The 16008-nt window shown below is 39.5% G+C and overlaps 2 protein-coding genes across 11 annotated transcripts in view; one reads left to right on the forward strand and one right to left on the reverse strand.

The window, feature by feature from the left end:
- Nucleotides 1–7096, reverse strand: part of LOC144371728 (uncharacterized) — a 37823-nt gene extending 30727 nt beyond the window's left edge. For 4 of the 10 annotated variants that reach the window (XR_013431806.1, XR_013431808.1, XR_013431810.1 and 1 more), the window contains exons 1-4: nucleotides 6927–7091; nucleotides 6394–6562; nucleotides 5398–5526; nucleotides 4673–4825 (exon numbers count right to left, since the gene is read on the reverse strand). Coding sequence is in view for 3 of the 10 variants with exons in the window: in XM_078034717.1 (XP_077890843.1) it covers nucleotides 4673–4833 (161 nt within the window). In the remaining 7 variants the exon portion in view is untranslated. The other 6 variants (XR_013431809.1, XR_013431807.1, XR_013431805.1 and 3 more) reach the window with 6 other exon arrangements.
- Pbdc1 (polysaccharide biosynthesis domain containing 1) overlaps nucleotides 1–16008 on the forward strand; it is a 346698-nt gene that overhangs the window by 228294 nt on the left and 102396 nt on the right. The window lies entirely within an intron of this gene.

The following is a 16008-nucleotide window of genomic DNA, read 5'->3' on the forward strand; positions in this document are numbered from 1 at the left end:
CCAGCCCCAGCCAAATTTCACTGAACATTTTAATAATCAGTTTTTGCTGGGCACAATGGAGCATAACTATAATCTAATTGGCTCAGGAAACTGAGGCAGGATGGACACAAGTTCAAAGCCAGACTCAGCAACTTAGCAAAGCCCTAAGCAATTTAGTAAGACCATGTCTCAAAATGAAAAGTAAAAAAGGGCTAGGGTTGTATCCAGGGATCACTGGGATCAATCCCTAGTACCAACAACAACAACAACAACAACAAAAAATCCGTTTTTAAATAACCTTTCTCTGGAATTTTATCCCTTTCATATCTGGGATCCTTTGTTAGGGAATTATAAATTTGAGAGTGGGGTGAAATTTGTTTGCCTGTTTTCTCATGTTTTCAAAAGTCCTAAACTTATGCATCAATTGAAATGGATTCCCCTTTCTCTTTTATATGTATGTCCTTTTGTGTGTAGTTACTGTCTCTTCTGGGATCTCTTTCAATTTTTGATATATGAGTAGATGTAAAGGGGTAGAACGCAAGTCTCCCTCTGGTTGTTCCTCCTTGGGGCCTGGTTATTAGTTTGGGAGTTTTATCTCCCCAATTCTATGAGTTGAAGTAATGTCAGGGCTCAGGTGGGTCTAGATCATGTGTGGGGTGAGATTCACTTTTGCTTGGCTGAGTTGTGAGGATTTCTCGGCATCAGGATCACTACTCTGTGATCTCAAAGTGTCCTAATCACTTTCCAGCCCCTTTTAGGGGAAAGGAGGAGCCAGGGACAGCCCTAATGTCAGCAACAGATGTACAGCGTTAATATAAATATTCAGTGTCTACTTTGAAATCTATAACACTAATTGCCATCTATATAGGAATGATGGGATTAGCATTTAACATCAGTACCAACTATAAATAACTGTGAATTAGATTGGACATTTAACAGTAGGTGTCTACTATGTCATCCACTGTATTTATAATCACAACATAAATGAAGTAGGAAATATATAAACTGCATAATTCTGTTATTTAGTGGGATTTTGGCTCTTTTTTCTTTTTTGGTATGAGGGGTTGAATTCAGGGGCACTCGACCACTGAGACACATCCCCAGCCCTATTTTGTACTTTATTTAGAGGCAGGGTCTCACTGAGTTGCTTAGGGCCTCCTTTTTTTTTTTTTTTTTTTTTTTTTTTTGTGGTGCTGGGGATTGAACCCAGGGCCTTATGCATACGAGGCAAGCACTCTACCAACTGAGCTATATCCCCAGACCCTAAAATGATTATTGCATTTTGTGTGTGTGTGTGGTGCTGGGGATTGAACCCAGGGCCTTATGCATGCAAGGCGAGGCAAGCACTCTACCAACTGAGCTATATCCCCAGCCCTACTTAGGGCCTCACTAAGTTGCTAAGACTGGCTTTGAACTGGTGATCCTCGTGCCTCAGCTGCCTCAGCTGCCTCAGCTGCCTCAGCTGCCTCAGCTGCCTCAGCTGCCTCAGCTGCCTCAGCTGCCGGGATTACAGGCTTGCACCACCACACCCAGTGATTTCTACTTTTTAAGTAAGAGAAAATCAGGAAGATGAAAGAAAGTCTGAGATACTTAAGAAATTGTTCATAGGAGAGGCAGGAGATACCAGATGTCAACTGTAAAGAGGGATAAAAATTAACTACAACTAAAGAATGAAGGAAAGAAAGCAAGAAGGAACAAGAAAATCTGCCTAATAGAGAAAAAAGTAAAAAATGGGAGATAGGAGGGACAGGAACAAAGGTATGAACCTACAACTCAAACTCTCATATAATTATACCCCACTGATTCAAATAAGACTAAATTATATACAAATGCTATTAATGTGAAGGTAAAAATTATATAAATATATACTTATTTTTTCAAGCCTATTTTCTCAGTATTTTTCAGTGAGAACACACATATATATATATACACATACAAAAAATCATGTATGATCAAAAAAAGTGAAAAATAATATACTGATGAAATTATGCTTAAAAAAATTTAGGTTAAAATTTAAAAAGAGAATTAAAAATTTAAAAATGTGAATATAGATAAGAAAGATAAAAGAAAACAAATAGAAATATCTTGGTAAGAAATAAAGGGCCTGTTTCTGTTTTGGTGGCCAAAATTATTGGCAGGAATGGATTTTCATTCTCTATGTTTATTTTTGGCTTTGTAACCGTTGGATCAAAAGCTGGGGGTTATTAAATCACATGTCTTTGTGTTCCTCACCTAGCTGCTAGCCAAGTGTAGTAGCTCTCAGCTTCCAATCTCCCAGTACAGAATAGGATAGACTGTGTAATATTGGAGGATTGTGTAATACCGTAGTGGGGGTAAAGCAGAGTTCTAAATATGATGTTGCAGTATTTGGGGTTTAATGTTGGGTGAATTTTGGAACTCTGTTGGTAGATATTTGGGATTTGGTTCACACCCCTTATTACTGGAGAAATGCCAGACTCTGCTGGATGTCTAGATCACTGAGGCCTCTGGTAAAATCCACTTTTCCGGTACAGGGACTAATTTTCCACAGGTTTTACCTTGGCCACTCTGAATGTGAATTACCGCATATATGCCCTGGAATGCAAACACTCCTGAGTGACTGCTATAAGGTGGATTCCCAATAGCTCTTATGGGGTGCCTACCACAAAGATTTAGTGTTCTCCTCTTTGTATTTGGAGCTTGTATAATGTTTTGTGGCTATTTCAGTCACTCTGAATCAGGCACACTCTGCAGGTGGTAAAATGCTACTGCTGGCAACTTCCTTTATATCAATCATCCTGATTTGTCTCAGCTGGCTGCCCCAGTGTTTACAGATAGTTCCCAGGCTGCACCTGCCAGGAATCTCAGTTCAAAATCCCTGCTCCGGGAATCTGAGCAATTTGGGGTTGGTTTCATTCAACTCGTTTCCCCACTGACTCTGTGTTCATTAAAATCAGCCTCCCGGGCTGAGGTTGTACCTCAGTGGTAGAGCACTTGCCTAGCATGTGTGAGGCACTGGGTTGGATCCTCAGCACCACATAATTTTATTTATTTAATTTATTATATTTAAGGTATTGTATCCGTCTACAACTAAAAATATATGTTTGTGTGTATGAAAAATCAGCCTCTCTCTCTAATCCACAAGGTCCCCGAAGTTTAAAAAGAAAAAATTGTTTATAAATTCTCTGCCTGTGCTTCTCCCCTTGCCTCAGTGGCTACCGCAGCTACCAGCCATGCTCTCTCATCTATGACATATATTCTTTTTTGAGGGGGGGGGGCAGAGGCGGTACCAGGGATTGAACTCAGGGGCACTCTACCACTGAGCCACATCCCAGCCCTATTTTGTATTTTATTTAGAGACAGGATCTCACTGTTGCTTAGCGCCTCACAGTTGCTGAGGCTGGCTTTGAACTCCTGATCCTCCTGCCTCAGCCTCCAGAGCCACTAGAATTACAGGTGTGTGCCACTGTGCCTGGCTTTCAAAGAGAATTATTTTATGAATAATTATACATTCAAAATTTGATAATGTAAAAGAAATGGACTAATTCTTAAAAGCCTATATACTATCAAACTTGATCAATTCAAAGAGCTAAGGTAAACCAGGTGCTGTGGTACGTGCTCGCAATCCTAGAGACTCAAGAGACTAAGGCAGGGAGATTGCGAGTTCAAAGTCAGCCTCAGCAACTTAGTGAGGTCCTGTGCAACTTAGTAAACCTTGTCTCAAAATAAAACGTAAAAAGAGCTGGGGATGTGGCTCAGTGGCAAAGCCCTCTGGGTTCAATCCCCAATACTTAAAAAAAAAAAAAAAAAAAAAAAAGAACTAAGGGAAACCATGTTTAATGAACTAAAGGAAAGTATGAAAACCATGTGTAATTAAATAGAGAAAATTTTCTATAATTTAAAGTACAGTAAACGAAATGAAAAATACACTAGAGGAGCTCTACAGCTGACTCAAACAACTATAATGTGGATGTATCTTGAAACCCTTATGCTAAGTGAAAGAAGCCAAACAAAAGTTCACGTATTATAAAGTTTCATTTATTACCTGGATATAATGACATACACCTGTAATCCCAGCTACTCAGGAGTCTGAGGCAGGAAGATCCAAGTTCCAAGGCCAGCCTCTACAACTTAGTGAGACCTGGCTTCAAATTGTTATGGTTTAGAAAAGAGATGTCCCCCAAAAGCTCATGTGTGAGATAATACAAGAAAGTTTAGAGGTGAAATGATTGGGTGAGGAGAACTTTAACCTAATTAGTGCATTAATCCATTTAAATTGATTAACTGGGTGGTGTCTATAGATACATAAGGTGTCAGTGGAGGAAGTAGGTTACTGAGGGCATGCTTTTAGGGTACACATTTTGTTCCTGGTGAGAGAAGTGCTGTTTACAGGTGGCTAGGGCCTAGGCTGCTTTCCTCTGCCACACCTTTCCACCATGTTGTTCTGTCTCACCTTGGGGCCAGCACAATGGATTCAATGAATTCAGCCATGAATGGACTGAGACCTCTGAAACCTTGAACCCCAAATAAACTTTTCCCTCCTCTAAAATTGTTCGTGTCAGGACTTTCGTTCACAGCAATGAAAAAGCTAACTAGAACACAAATTTGAAGAAAAAAAAAGTAACAGAAGAGCTAAGAAACTTGCCTTTTGAATATAAGAGGCAGAGCTTAAAATGTGCATTTTGACATAAAGGCATGGAAAGTGTCTTCTTACCTTAAATGTGAATTCAAGTTCCCACTGATTTGAGACTTGAGTGAGGTCCTACGACGTTTGGTTGGTCCAGAGATAGAGGTTATCGCAGAAGGGATGTCTCTGAAGAAGGGTTCCCAGAGAGAAGGGATAACCTGACTCAGGACCACCGAGGTTCTTGGCATATGAGACAGAAAAAAATTTCAGCACACACCAGTCTAAGGCATAGATAGAGAATTATTTAGAAAAGTAGATATATATTTAATGGAGAATGGGGACAATCTCAAGATAATGCTACCTTTGGAGTAAAGCAAGGAATACACATTCAAGTGAGAATGCTGGCTATCTCCAATGGGAGAGACAGCAACCCATTGGTGTAGGGAATTAATATTAATAGAGGGACAGATGCTAGGGACTGAACTAGAGGTAGAGCTAGGATGGAGTTACATAATTTCATGCCAGTTTTCCCTACACCTGCCCACTGCCTTTATGATACAAAGGCAGGGTCAAGGGTACTTCCTTTTAAATTCAGCATTTCTCCCTTTATTCTCAAACACCCATCTCAAGATGAAAAGGGTATGAGGAAGGGAAAGAGGTCTTTTTCCCCTAATGGTCTCTGGGGTTCAAAAATCCTGTAGTCATTGAACTTCAGATTCCATTACAGTATTGCCCTAGCCAGGTGACTTTCAATTGTCAGTGGGCAAGACCTATCTGCCAAAAAGACTGAAAAGAAAGCCTCAGTTTCTTACCTCTAGGGTCTGGAGGATCTGAGTCTCAATCAAGAGTTTCAGTCCCAGCAGAGTATCTCCAGCCAGAGACTTTCAGTTGTCTTAAAATATCCTTCCAGTCACCACGAATTCAAGGTCTACAATAAAGATCTAGAAAAGTAAATATCAATCTGAGTCACAGCACCAAAATGGTAAAGGAAACTGTGTTATTATTTTGGCTCTGGTGATACTGCATAAAAAACTTATAGGCAACACATAAAACATAATAAAAGTATACCAAAGATCATTGGAAGGGAAAAAAACAGACACTCTCAAAGGTGAAAGTGGGTTCTCTCAAAGAAGATAGTGATTACATGCCACTTTCCTAGTTTTATTGGGGGCCTTAGGGAAGTTTCTAAAGTGTAACCCCAGGAACCACCTCTCAATTTGCAACTGGCAATACGATCACATTAGATTAATTCCCTACTGCCATTTTACAGTTGGTGGTCTTTGCTTTTAATTATCCTGTCTTCCTGAGTTCTGGAATCTTTGATCCGTGTATAGCTGTAAAGTCCCAGCTTTACAGTAACTTGTGTTGTTCTTACTGGCAGGGAGGCCCTGACAATAGCTCTGCAGGTTACTGGGTGAGAAATGCAGCATAGCCTACTGATTAAAGCCAATAAGCTAGGTTAGGTAAATTGCTTTTTTTTCCCCCAAAGACAGCATATGGGGGGGGGGGTACAGTATTCCCCTCCTTTTTCCTATTACTCATGTCTGTCTGCTACCTAATAGGTGAAGATGTACTATATGGTGGGCCCATTCCAAACTCATACAGAATTAAAATTCCACTGGCTTTCCCCTAATACCATTGGGGAATATGTGACACACTACTTCTCCCATGACAGCCAAACAAAGTTCCATACTAACTTAATATGGAAGGAGAAAATCCCAGGGCTCATAGGGAAAGGAGTCCAGAAGGGAAGTGTATTAGTTAGCTTTTGTGTGATTGTGACCAAAATACCCAACAAAACAACTTACAGCAGGAAAAGTTTATATAGCGATCGTGTTTTAAGAGATCGAAGTCCATAAACAGCCAAATCCATTGCTCTGAACCTCAGGTGAGGCAGCATATTGGGGGTAAGGGCCCAGTGAAGGAAAGTTGCTCAGCTCAAAACACCATCAGGAAACTGGGTGAAGCTAGGAGCACCTGGAGGGAATAAAGCAACAAGCATATATTATATTTTGCGGTAAGTTTCTGTTGCTAAAACACAAAACAAACAAAAAGGAAAACAGAAAAAGCCTTTCCACTCATCAAAGCCAGGCTGGATCATTCCTAAAGTCTTCAACAATCATTTCTGGAAGTCCAATCTTACCACTTAGTCTAAACGGAGATATATTCACCACATTTCGTTGTTATGTCACCCCTTTTTAATTATCCCTGGAGAGCTAATGCGCATGCTCAACCAGAACGAAAGCTTCCATCTCTGCACTACTCCTCAATATGACCCTCGGGGCATAGGTCTAAGGTCCAACACCCCCCACCTCCGGCCCCGCTCGCTCTCATTCCTCACAGTAAGTCCGGTACCCCGAGGAACAGAAGAAGCCGTTCACGAAATAAGCTCAGGCGGCGAGTTCAAAGGACCACGCCGAATACCGCACAACACTAATAAAACACATCCACACTGCCCAGCAGCCTCCTAAGGCCGGAACCGCTGCCTTTGAACAGCCGGAACTTCCTGCCGCTGTTATTATGGCTTCCGGGTCGGACTTTAGGAGAGCGCGCCCCCAATAGCAAATGGACTTCCGGGAACCGCTACTGGTTATGTGAAGGGGCAACTGGTCAAACCGCAATTGCTTGATCCTTACCATTTATCTTGCCGCAGTACTTCATTGGGTTACTGTGGTTCTAAAGAGCTGAAATCATGTGGAAAGGGTACTTAATCGCGGACTTTTGTCGTCTTTCAGTTAAACGTTGACCGTTAGGTGGCAGTAAGAGACCACTGACTAGCGCCGCTCCGCTCCTACCCCGCCCTTCGCGTTTCAAAAAAAAGGGATTCCTTGCACAAAGTTCTTTATTTCAAGAGGCCCAGTTTTTCCATCACAGATTTCTGATTCCCACTTTTAACTCCAATCTCTAGGCCAATCCAATGGACACAAAGTGAACATTAAAAAATATTCTTCATGTAAGTATCTTTAATTACAAACCTGCTTGTACTTTGTCGCATGTGCAATTTTTTTTTTTAAGTCAAACGCCAAGTCTCCTCCAAAGTTTATTTTTTTCCATCACAGATTTCTGATTCCCACTTTTAACTCCAATCTCTAGGCCAATCCAATGGACACAAAGGGAACATTAAAAAATATTCTTCGTGTAAGTATCTTTAATTACAAACCTGCTTGTACTTTGTCGCATGTGCAATTTTTTTTTAAGTCAAACTCCAAGTCTCCTCCAAAGTTTATTTTAATTCGTTTTGTTATTCATTAAGTGAATCTCATGATGCTGAACGTATAAGTGTTCAATCAGCACTCAGAAAATATGAATAAGAAGGGAAATTTCGCCCCAACACCCTTCAGCAAAAAGTACCAGTCCTGCTTCCGTGTAGATATTGCCTTTCACAAACTGGTAGCATAACCATTGAGTATTATTTACATTCGAAGTTGGAATTCTTGCCCAGATCTCCAGGTGTTTCTTGAGACACATTCTACTTAGAGTCAGAGCTCTTAGGGGTTTGCCTTAACACTCAATTTATTACTAGTTTGGGGTACTGGCAAGGGAGTAGTAAGACTTGTTGAAAATAGGTTGTGAAATAATGAAACAGAAAAACAAAGCTTTATGCTCATGGATCTTTTTATTATCCCCTTTCTTAAAATGGAGAACTATAAAAAGTATGCTTTGAAATGGGAAAATTGGCCAATATCTGGTTGTACGTTCACGTGGACAGGATACAATACTGAAAGGGTAAAGTTTCTAAGCTGCAAAGCCTGAGTTAAAATGTAAAGGACTAGGTATTGTAAAGTTTCTGAACTGCACACAGAACCTGAAATTCCTGAGGCAGTTAAGACAATGCCCCACTGACCATTTAGTTGTTTAATAACCTAGGACCCTGTGCAGTTTGGCACATAAGCATTCAGGGCCCAAACCAATCAGTTTGAATGTGTACCCCCAGTAGGAGTGACCAATCACCCCCGCCGACCTGTTCCCGCCAATGAATGTACTAATCAAGTTTAAGAACTGTTGTTTGATTTTCCCCGCGCCTCATGATGATTTGTTCTGATGTATGCAAAGCCCCCCGCCCTCCCCCAAAAGTGTACTTAAGCACTGCTTAACCTCTGCTCTGGGCTCTGGGCTGCTCTCCCTTCTTGAGTGAGCACGGAGCCCAAGCACGCTGGAATGGATCCTCAATAAATCCCCTTCTGCAATTGCATGAGTCAGTCTCTTGGTGGTCTCTTCCTCCAACGTTTCGCCGGACCCTTACAATAAGATGCATATATCATGAACATATCATTGTTTGCTGACAATGACTCCTTGACCACACTTTGCTCCAGGTTCCCTGAGTGCTTCTATATTAGGCCTGCAACTTGGTCTATCTTTAGCATAAATCAAGGTAATAAGTTTTGAGAAAATCACCCTGCGGAGAGCAATCTATACCTTGCCAGTTACTCCATGATGTATAGAAAAGTAGTTTTCAGGCTCTGCTTAACCCTGAATACCCTTTTGTGAAGGAGTATTTTACCACAAATCACACAAATCTTTATCTGAGCACAAATGCCAAGGTAAAATGACTCTATTGTATAAGTAAACAACCACCATTTGCCTGGCACAACCATAAGGCACTTATTCATGCTAATTCATCAAACTAAATCAGGAACACTTTGATACCTGGACCTCTCAAATGATCTGAGAAACACCAGATACAGAGGCTCATCAACCTAATAAGATACAACTCCCTTTGTGAAGACTCATAAATAGGAGGAATTCCTCAAAGACTGGACTTGGCAACACTCTGACCCTGTGACCTGGTTACTCTCAGAGGACTTATCCAGGAAAATTAGTACAGTGACGAACCTCAACTTCTCTCCCACCGAGCTTCAGCATAATGCAGTTTCTCCTGTCCATGAAGAGAACCCACAGCCCACTTCAAATTGATTCCTCAAGCTGACACTCCAAAGCTGCCTTTTTCAATGTCTTCTGCCTTCCCAACTCTGTGAAACTGGGTCCTTAAAATCTTTATCTGAGGGGCTGGGGCTGGGGCTCAGCAGTAGAGCGCTCACCTAGCAGTGCCAGGATGGGTTCCATCCTCAGCACAACATAAAAATTAATTTTTAAAAAAGTAAAGGTATTGTGTCCAATGATAATTAAAAATATTTTTTAAAAAATCGTTATCTGAACTGGATATGATGGCGCACATCTATAATCCCACCCCCTTGGGAGGCTGAAGCAGAAGAATCAGGAGTTCAAAGCTAGCCTCAGCAATTTAGCAAGGCACTAGGCAACTCAGTGAGACCCTGTCTCTAAATAAAATACAAAAATTGGCTGGTGATGTGGCTCAGTGGTTCAGTGTCCCTGAGTTCAATCTCTGTACCAAAAAAAAAAAATAATCTTTATCTGAGCACCTACCATAACTCTTTGACTTTTCGCATTCCTGTGTGCTCTCTGCTTGTATCCTTAGCAAAATATCCTGTAACCTGTAGCCTCCTTAACCCCTTTTTTGTCCCTTTGTGACATATTTGTATGTGTGTGTATACTTGTGTGAATTGAGAGTTATAGTAAGATTGGAATGAAATAAAAGAACTTTTGATTGCTCGGCTTATGACTATCAGGTGTACCAGAAGTAATTGATGAATTTTTTGCTACCAGTGAAAGTGGTGTAGCTTGTCAATTTCAATAAATTCTGGCATTTTGTAAAGACACAAATGTGTTTGGTTTATGTTTGTTACCAAAAACTCACTCCTTCTCCCCAATGCCAATTCATGCCAATTTAATAATGAGGATACAGTTTTGAGAAAAAGGAAAAAGAAGGCTTATTGTTTTGCTAGCAAAGGAAAAACACAGGGGAATCTAGTTCTAGAGGCTATGGTTCTTCCCATCAGGGAAAACAGAGGGCTCTCCAACACTTATTGTTGTTTTACATAACATTTTTGAAATGATAAAATTATGGAGATGTGGAAGATATTTGTGATTGCCAGGTGTTATGGACAGGGTCTTGGGGTAGAAGAAGGTTGAGGTGGATATGGTAATGAAAGAACAACATTCAAGTAAACTTTGTGGTGATGTAACTGTTTTGTACACCTACTGTGGTGTTGGTGGACTAGCAAACCTACACATGTGATAAAATTACATAGAACTAAGCACACACATACACAAATGTAACTAGGGAAATATGAATCATTTATAAATGAATATTGCTGAGGGCCATTGCCAAGTAGGAATGACCTATCGAAATTTCCTTGCCAGTGTACCCCATGTTAAATGGACTTGCCTTGGAATTTCGCTGTTGACATTGCATGTAAGGTGACCTTGCTCAAGGACCAGGGCCGATCTGGGTTTAGAGCTGATCAGATTTGAGGAAGTATCCCGCTCCTTGAGTTTAAGGCGTTCCCGGTTTAAGACAAGTTTAAGGCGTTCCCGGTTTAAGACTATACGGGTTTTAAGGAAGTTCTAGTTTTAAGTTTATTGCTGCTGGGAATAGGGCGTTCCTGCTGCCTGAGTTTCCCGCTGAGTTCTCGTGGGGAAAAAGTTTTGGGACCTGAATTGTAGGGGCAGAACTTGGATTTCCCCAGAACATGTTTGTAGAGGCCGGTGTGAGTTCGGGAATAAAGAATTGCTGTTTGAATCTACAAAGCTGTGGTGCCTCCTGATCTTGTGACCAGCCAAGACATTGGCAGAATATTAATTTTCTTCTTGTAATATTGGACTATATACATTTGGAAGATGTTGTCATTTGGCAAAATCAGATAAAGAATACATGTGCTTATACAACTGCATGAGAATCTACAATTATCTCAAAATTAAACTTTTTAAATTAAAACAACTTAGAAAAAATGTATGAAAATTATGTATAACTTAAGGTTTGAAGAGACTCAACCAAATCAAGGGATCAAGTCACAATTCAACTACATGAAATTAGTAATAACTATAGATGGCAAAATTAGCATAGCTGGGCATGGTGGCACATGCCTGCAATTCCAGTAATTGAGAGGCTGAGATAAAAGGATCATATGTTTGAGGACAGCCTTAGCAACTTAGTAAGAACTTGTCTCAAAATTTTAAAAAATGAAAAATAAAAAGTAAAAAGGACTAGGGATGTAGCTCAGTGGTATAGTGCTTATTAAGCCTATGCTAGACCCTGGATCAATCCCCAGTAAAATACACACATACATATACACACAAGAGTGAGCATGGGCTGGGGATTCAGCAGAGGAGCATTTGCCTAGCATGTGTGAGACCCTGGGTTTGATACCCAGTATGCCAGTACAAAGGAGGAGGAGGAGGAGGAAGAGAAGGAGAAAGAGAAATAGGAGGAGGGGGGGAGAGGAGGAAGAAGAACAAAACTAAATAAGAATAACAACAACCAAAGGTGAGCACTCAATTTGGAGAATCAAGAGAGCAAAGCAAGTTGCAGGTACAGTCCAGGTTGTAACATTGGTTATCTGGGATTTCCTAAAGACAGGAACAACAGTATAAATATTTGTAATCTCTTGACTCATAGACCAAATAGGAATATTTGAGTATAAGAAAGGTCTGGTTTACACTTGGTTTAGCAGCATATGATCATATTCCTAATCTCCTAGAAAATGATCCTCATACTCTAGTAATATATTTTTTATAAGATATGCTATTCTGCTGATGTTGGACCTCCTGTGTAATATCTTGAGGTCTTGTCACTGTAACAAGACACCTGAGAGAATCAACTTAAAAGGAGGAAAGTTTTACTTTGGCTCATGGTTTCAGAGGTTTCAGTTCATAGTTGATTTGTTCCATTGCTTTGGGCCTGGACTGGCACAGTTCCTCATGACTGGAGCTTGTGGTGGAGAAGGCCTGTTCACCTCATTGTAACCAGGAAGAAAACATACAGGAAAGGGCCAGGTCCCCAAATCTCCTTCAAGTACATGCCCTCAAGGGCCTAACTTCCTTTCCACCACTTAAAAGTTTCATCACCTCAGGGAGGGGAATAAGCATTAACATATGTGTCTGTGAGAAATCTTTAAGAGTCAAACCATAGCAACTGGGATAATTCACTTACTATAGGAGTATGACCCTGAGCTAGATACTTAACCTCTCCCTTATGTGGAAAATGGGTCAATAGCAGTACCCATCTCATAGGGTTGTTCTGACACTTAATACCTATAACATATTTAGAATTGTGCTTGGCTCAAAGAATTAAGTAAGGGTTAATACTGGTTGTCAATATATCCATCTAAACTATTAAAATGAATTTATTACCCAGTTTCTTTGTATCAAGTCTCTTCTCCTTTAGTTTACTGTCATACCTGGTAGGTCTGTAATGAGAAAAATATCATTAAGGGAGAAGAAATCCCTAGGATAAAGCACTGCTTGGTTATTTCTCTTTGTCTGATTGTCTTTTTTTTTTTTTTTTTTTGGTGATGGGGATTGAACCCAGGGTCTCCTACATGCCAGAAAAGCACTCTACCAACTGAGCTATATCCCCAGCCCTGTCCGATTGCCTATTTAACTGATACCTTTTCTTTTTTGTACTGGGGATTGAACCCAGGAATGCTTAACAACTGAGTCACATTCCCAGCCCTTTTTATTTGAGACAGTGTCTCACTAAGTTTCTTAGGGCCCAAATTGAGGAGGCTGGCTTTGGACTTGCAATCCTCCTGCTTCAGCCTCTGCAGCTGCTGGGATTACCAGGCGTGTGCCACTACATCCAGCTATGCCCTTTCATTTCTATTTCCTGCTTTGAGGACTGTTTTAATGGGGGTTATAATGAATACTGCATTAACAGGAGAAAGAAAGTGACCACAGGATGAAGTGGCAAGAAATCTAGCTCCAGTTCAACAAATATACAGATAAGAAGAAAAATAGCTCAAGGGCTAGGGATATAAATCAGTTGGTAGAGTGCTTAACTTGCAAGCACCACGAAAATAAAAAAAGATAACTCAGATGGTCTATAAAATAGGTTTCTGAAGCAGAGAGGAAATTGGGGATTTAGGAAAGCCCAGCAGAAATGAATTCTACAGCTTTAAAACTTTTCCTCATGCTCCTGATCTCCTAGGCAACCATGAATGTCACCCTCTTGGGAGATATAATGAAATTATCAGGTGGTTTCAGGAATAAAACTGGGAAAAGTTCCTGTGTTTTATGTCTGACTCTTTTTTGGAAGATCTAGGTAGGCAACATTACTTCCTGAATATGTGCAGGGATTAAAGCCCCCGCCCCCTTATTCATCTTAACTTTGCCCTTTACCCATGTCCTGCAGGTTGAGGGACTCATGTTAGGAGAGAGAAGAAATCAGTTTCTTAGCCTTTAAAAAAATTTTAAACTGTTTTCTGCAGATGGCTGAAATATTCTAGAAGTAAAGGGCCTATTTTTTGTCTTGGCCAGGGTAAACTATTGCCTTTGTAGTATGATTCTATTACTATTTAATTAGTGTTTTTAAAAATTACTTTGGAGATTAAACATTTGCTCCCAGTTTGTCTCTGTGTTTTTCACTGAAATTTCTATTTGTGTCCTTTATTTCCCTACTGTGGTTTTATATTCTAAATATAAATCATCAAATTAGTGCTATCATCAGCATCCCAGTCCAGAGGTCCTATCAGGGTGCCAACAGACTAGACTCAGTCACCCGCCCACATCAGAAATAAGAGATAAAAATATAAAAAGGGAAAATGAATTTAATCACAGTTTGGCCCAAACTGGGAAGGTAATTAATCTGTCTCCCTCAGGAACTTTTCAATTTATAGGAACAAAAGTCAGGAAATATACATATGTAGATTTAGTCAGGCTGTGCTAGCCAGAGATATGTTACAATTAGATTTCCAACCCTTGCTGGCATCTGGACAGACTTTGGGGCCAGTTCCTCAATTTCCATTCTCAGCCCGAGGAAACTCAGTTGCAGAAAAACAATTTATCAGGAAACTGGGGAGGCTGAGGCTTTTTAATTCTCAAGGGGCTCTGTTACAGTATGTGTCATACTTTGTGAAAATTTGAACAATTCACAAATGCAGAAGCTACAGAAACAGTAGCTGTTGATCAATCACTGTTATTATTTTGGTGGACTTTTATAGTGCTACTCCAAAATCATTTTCTCTATTTACAGGTTGGTCAGATAATGATACACACATGAACTCACACAACATAATAAAATGGTGTTCATACTATAGATTTCTATGTAATGTTGAATTAATGAGCATTTTTCCATGTCATAAAATTCTTCTGGAACAATATTTCTAGTGGTTGACAAATAATCCATCTACCAGAGGTCCACATACTATTCTTTATTTACTCATTCTCTTATACATTTGACTCTTTATATGTCAATATTATTAATAAAGTATAATAACTATTTTTTCACATAATTCTTTGAGAATGTGCTTTACTTTGTAAAATTAGATGCACAATAAGAATATTTGCCCTATATCATGTACATAGCAAACATTTTTCAAGTTTTTAAATTTTTTAAAATCAGATTTACTTAAAAGGTAATATATTTACAGTTATCAAAAAACAAAAAATAAGAATAGTTATACAATGAAAAGCATCTCTCTCAACTTAGTCTTCCATCTAGCAGTTCCCACTCACCCACACACATGCACAGTTAACCACTCTTATTCATTTCTTCTGAAAACTTCAAGTACGTTTGTGCATATTTGAATAAGGAGCTAACCTCCCATCTGTTTTTGTACACAACATGCACTTCTATGAATATGTTTTATTCCTATTGGACTCTCCATGACATTATATGGAACAATTCTCATTCTTTTTTATAGTTTCATTGTATAATAATTTACTTAATAAGTACTCTAACAATGGGCAAGGGTTTCACTATTACAAGCAATGGTTCAGTGAACAACCTGGAATGTGTTTTTCTCAAACATGTATAAATAGTGGCATGTCTGTGAGATGAATTTCCAGAGGTGAAATTTCTGGGTAGAGGGCTAGGGTTGTGGCTCAGTGGTAGAGTGCTCCCCTAGCATGTGCAAGGCCCTGGGTTCGATCCTCAGCATTACAATAAAATAAAAATATTGTGTCCAACTACAACTAATATATATATATATATATATATATATATATATATATATATATATATATATATAAAGAAATTGCTGGGTAGAGGCTATATGCACTCAAAATTTGATAGACTTCTTAAATTGCCTTCAACTGGTATGTCAAATTATACTGTCACCAACAATATCTAACAGTTACCCACTGTCTTGCTAACAGTATTTTATCAAACTTTTGGGGCAGGATTTAATTATAATTGTCTTTAAAAATTATAGATTTTATTTTTATTTAAGGGTTTAAAGTTTATAATGGCCATTGGTGAATAGTCCTTGATTCTGCCTCTTCCAGCTTCTGACTAAATACCTAAGATGACCCACAGGGGGGAGAAAATTTTGCAGCAACCTTGAAAAGTAAGACTGTCAAGGAACCAACAGTCAGAACATGTGAAACATTTCCACTAACTCTAA

Source organism: Ictidomys tridecemlineatus, chromosome X (genome assembly GCF_052094955.1).
Source record: "Ictidomys tridecemlineatus isolate mIctTri1 chromosome X, mIctTri1.hap1, whole genome shotgun sequence".
NCBI classification, from domain to species: Eukaryota; Metazoa; Chordata; class Mammalia; order Rodentia; family Sciuridae; genus Ictidomys; species Ictidomys tridecemlineatus.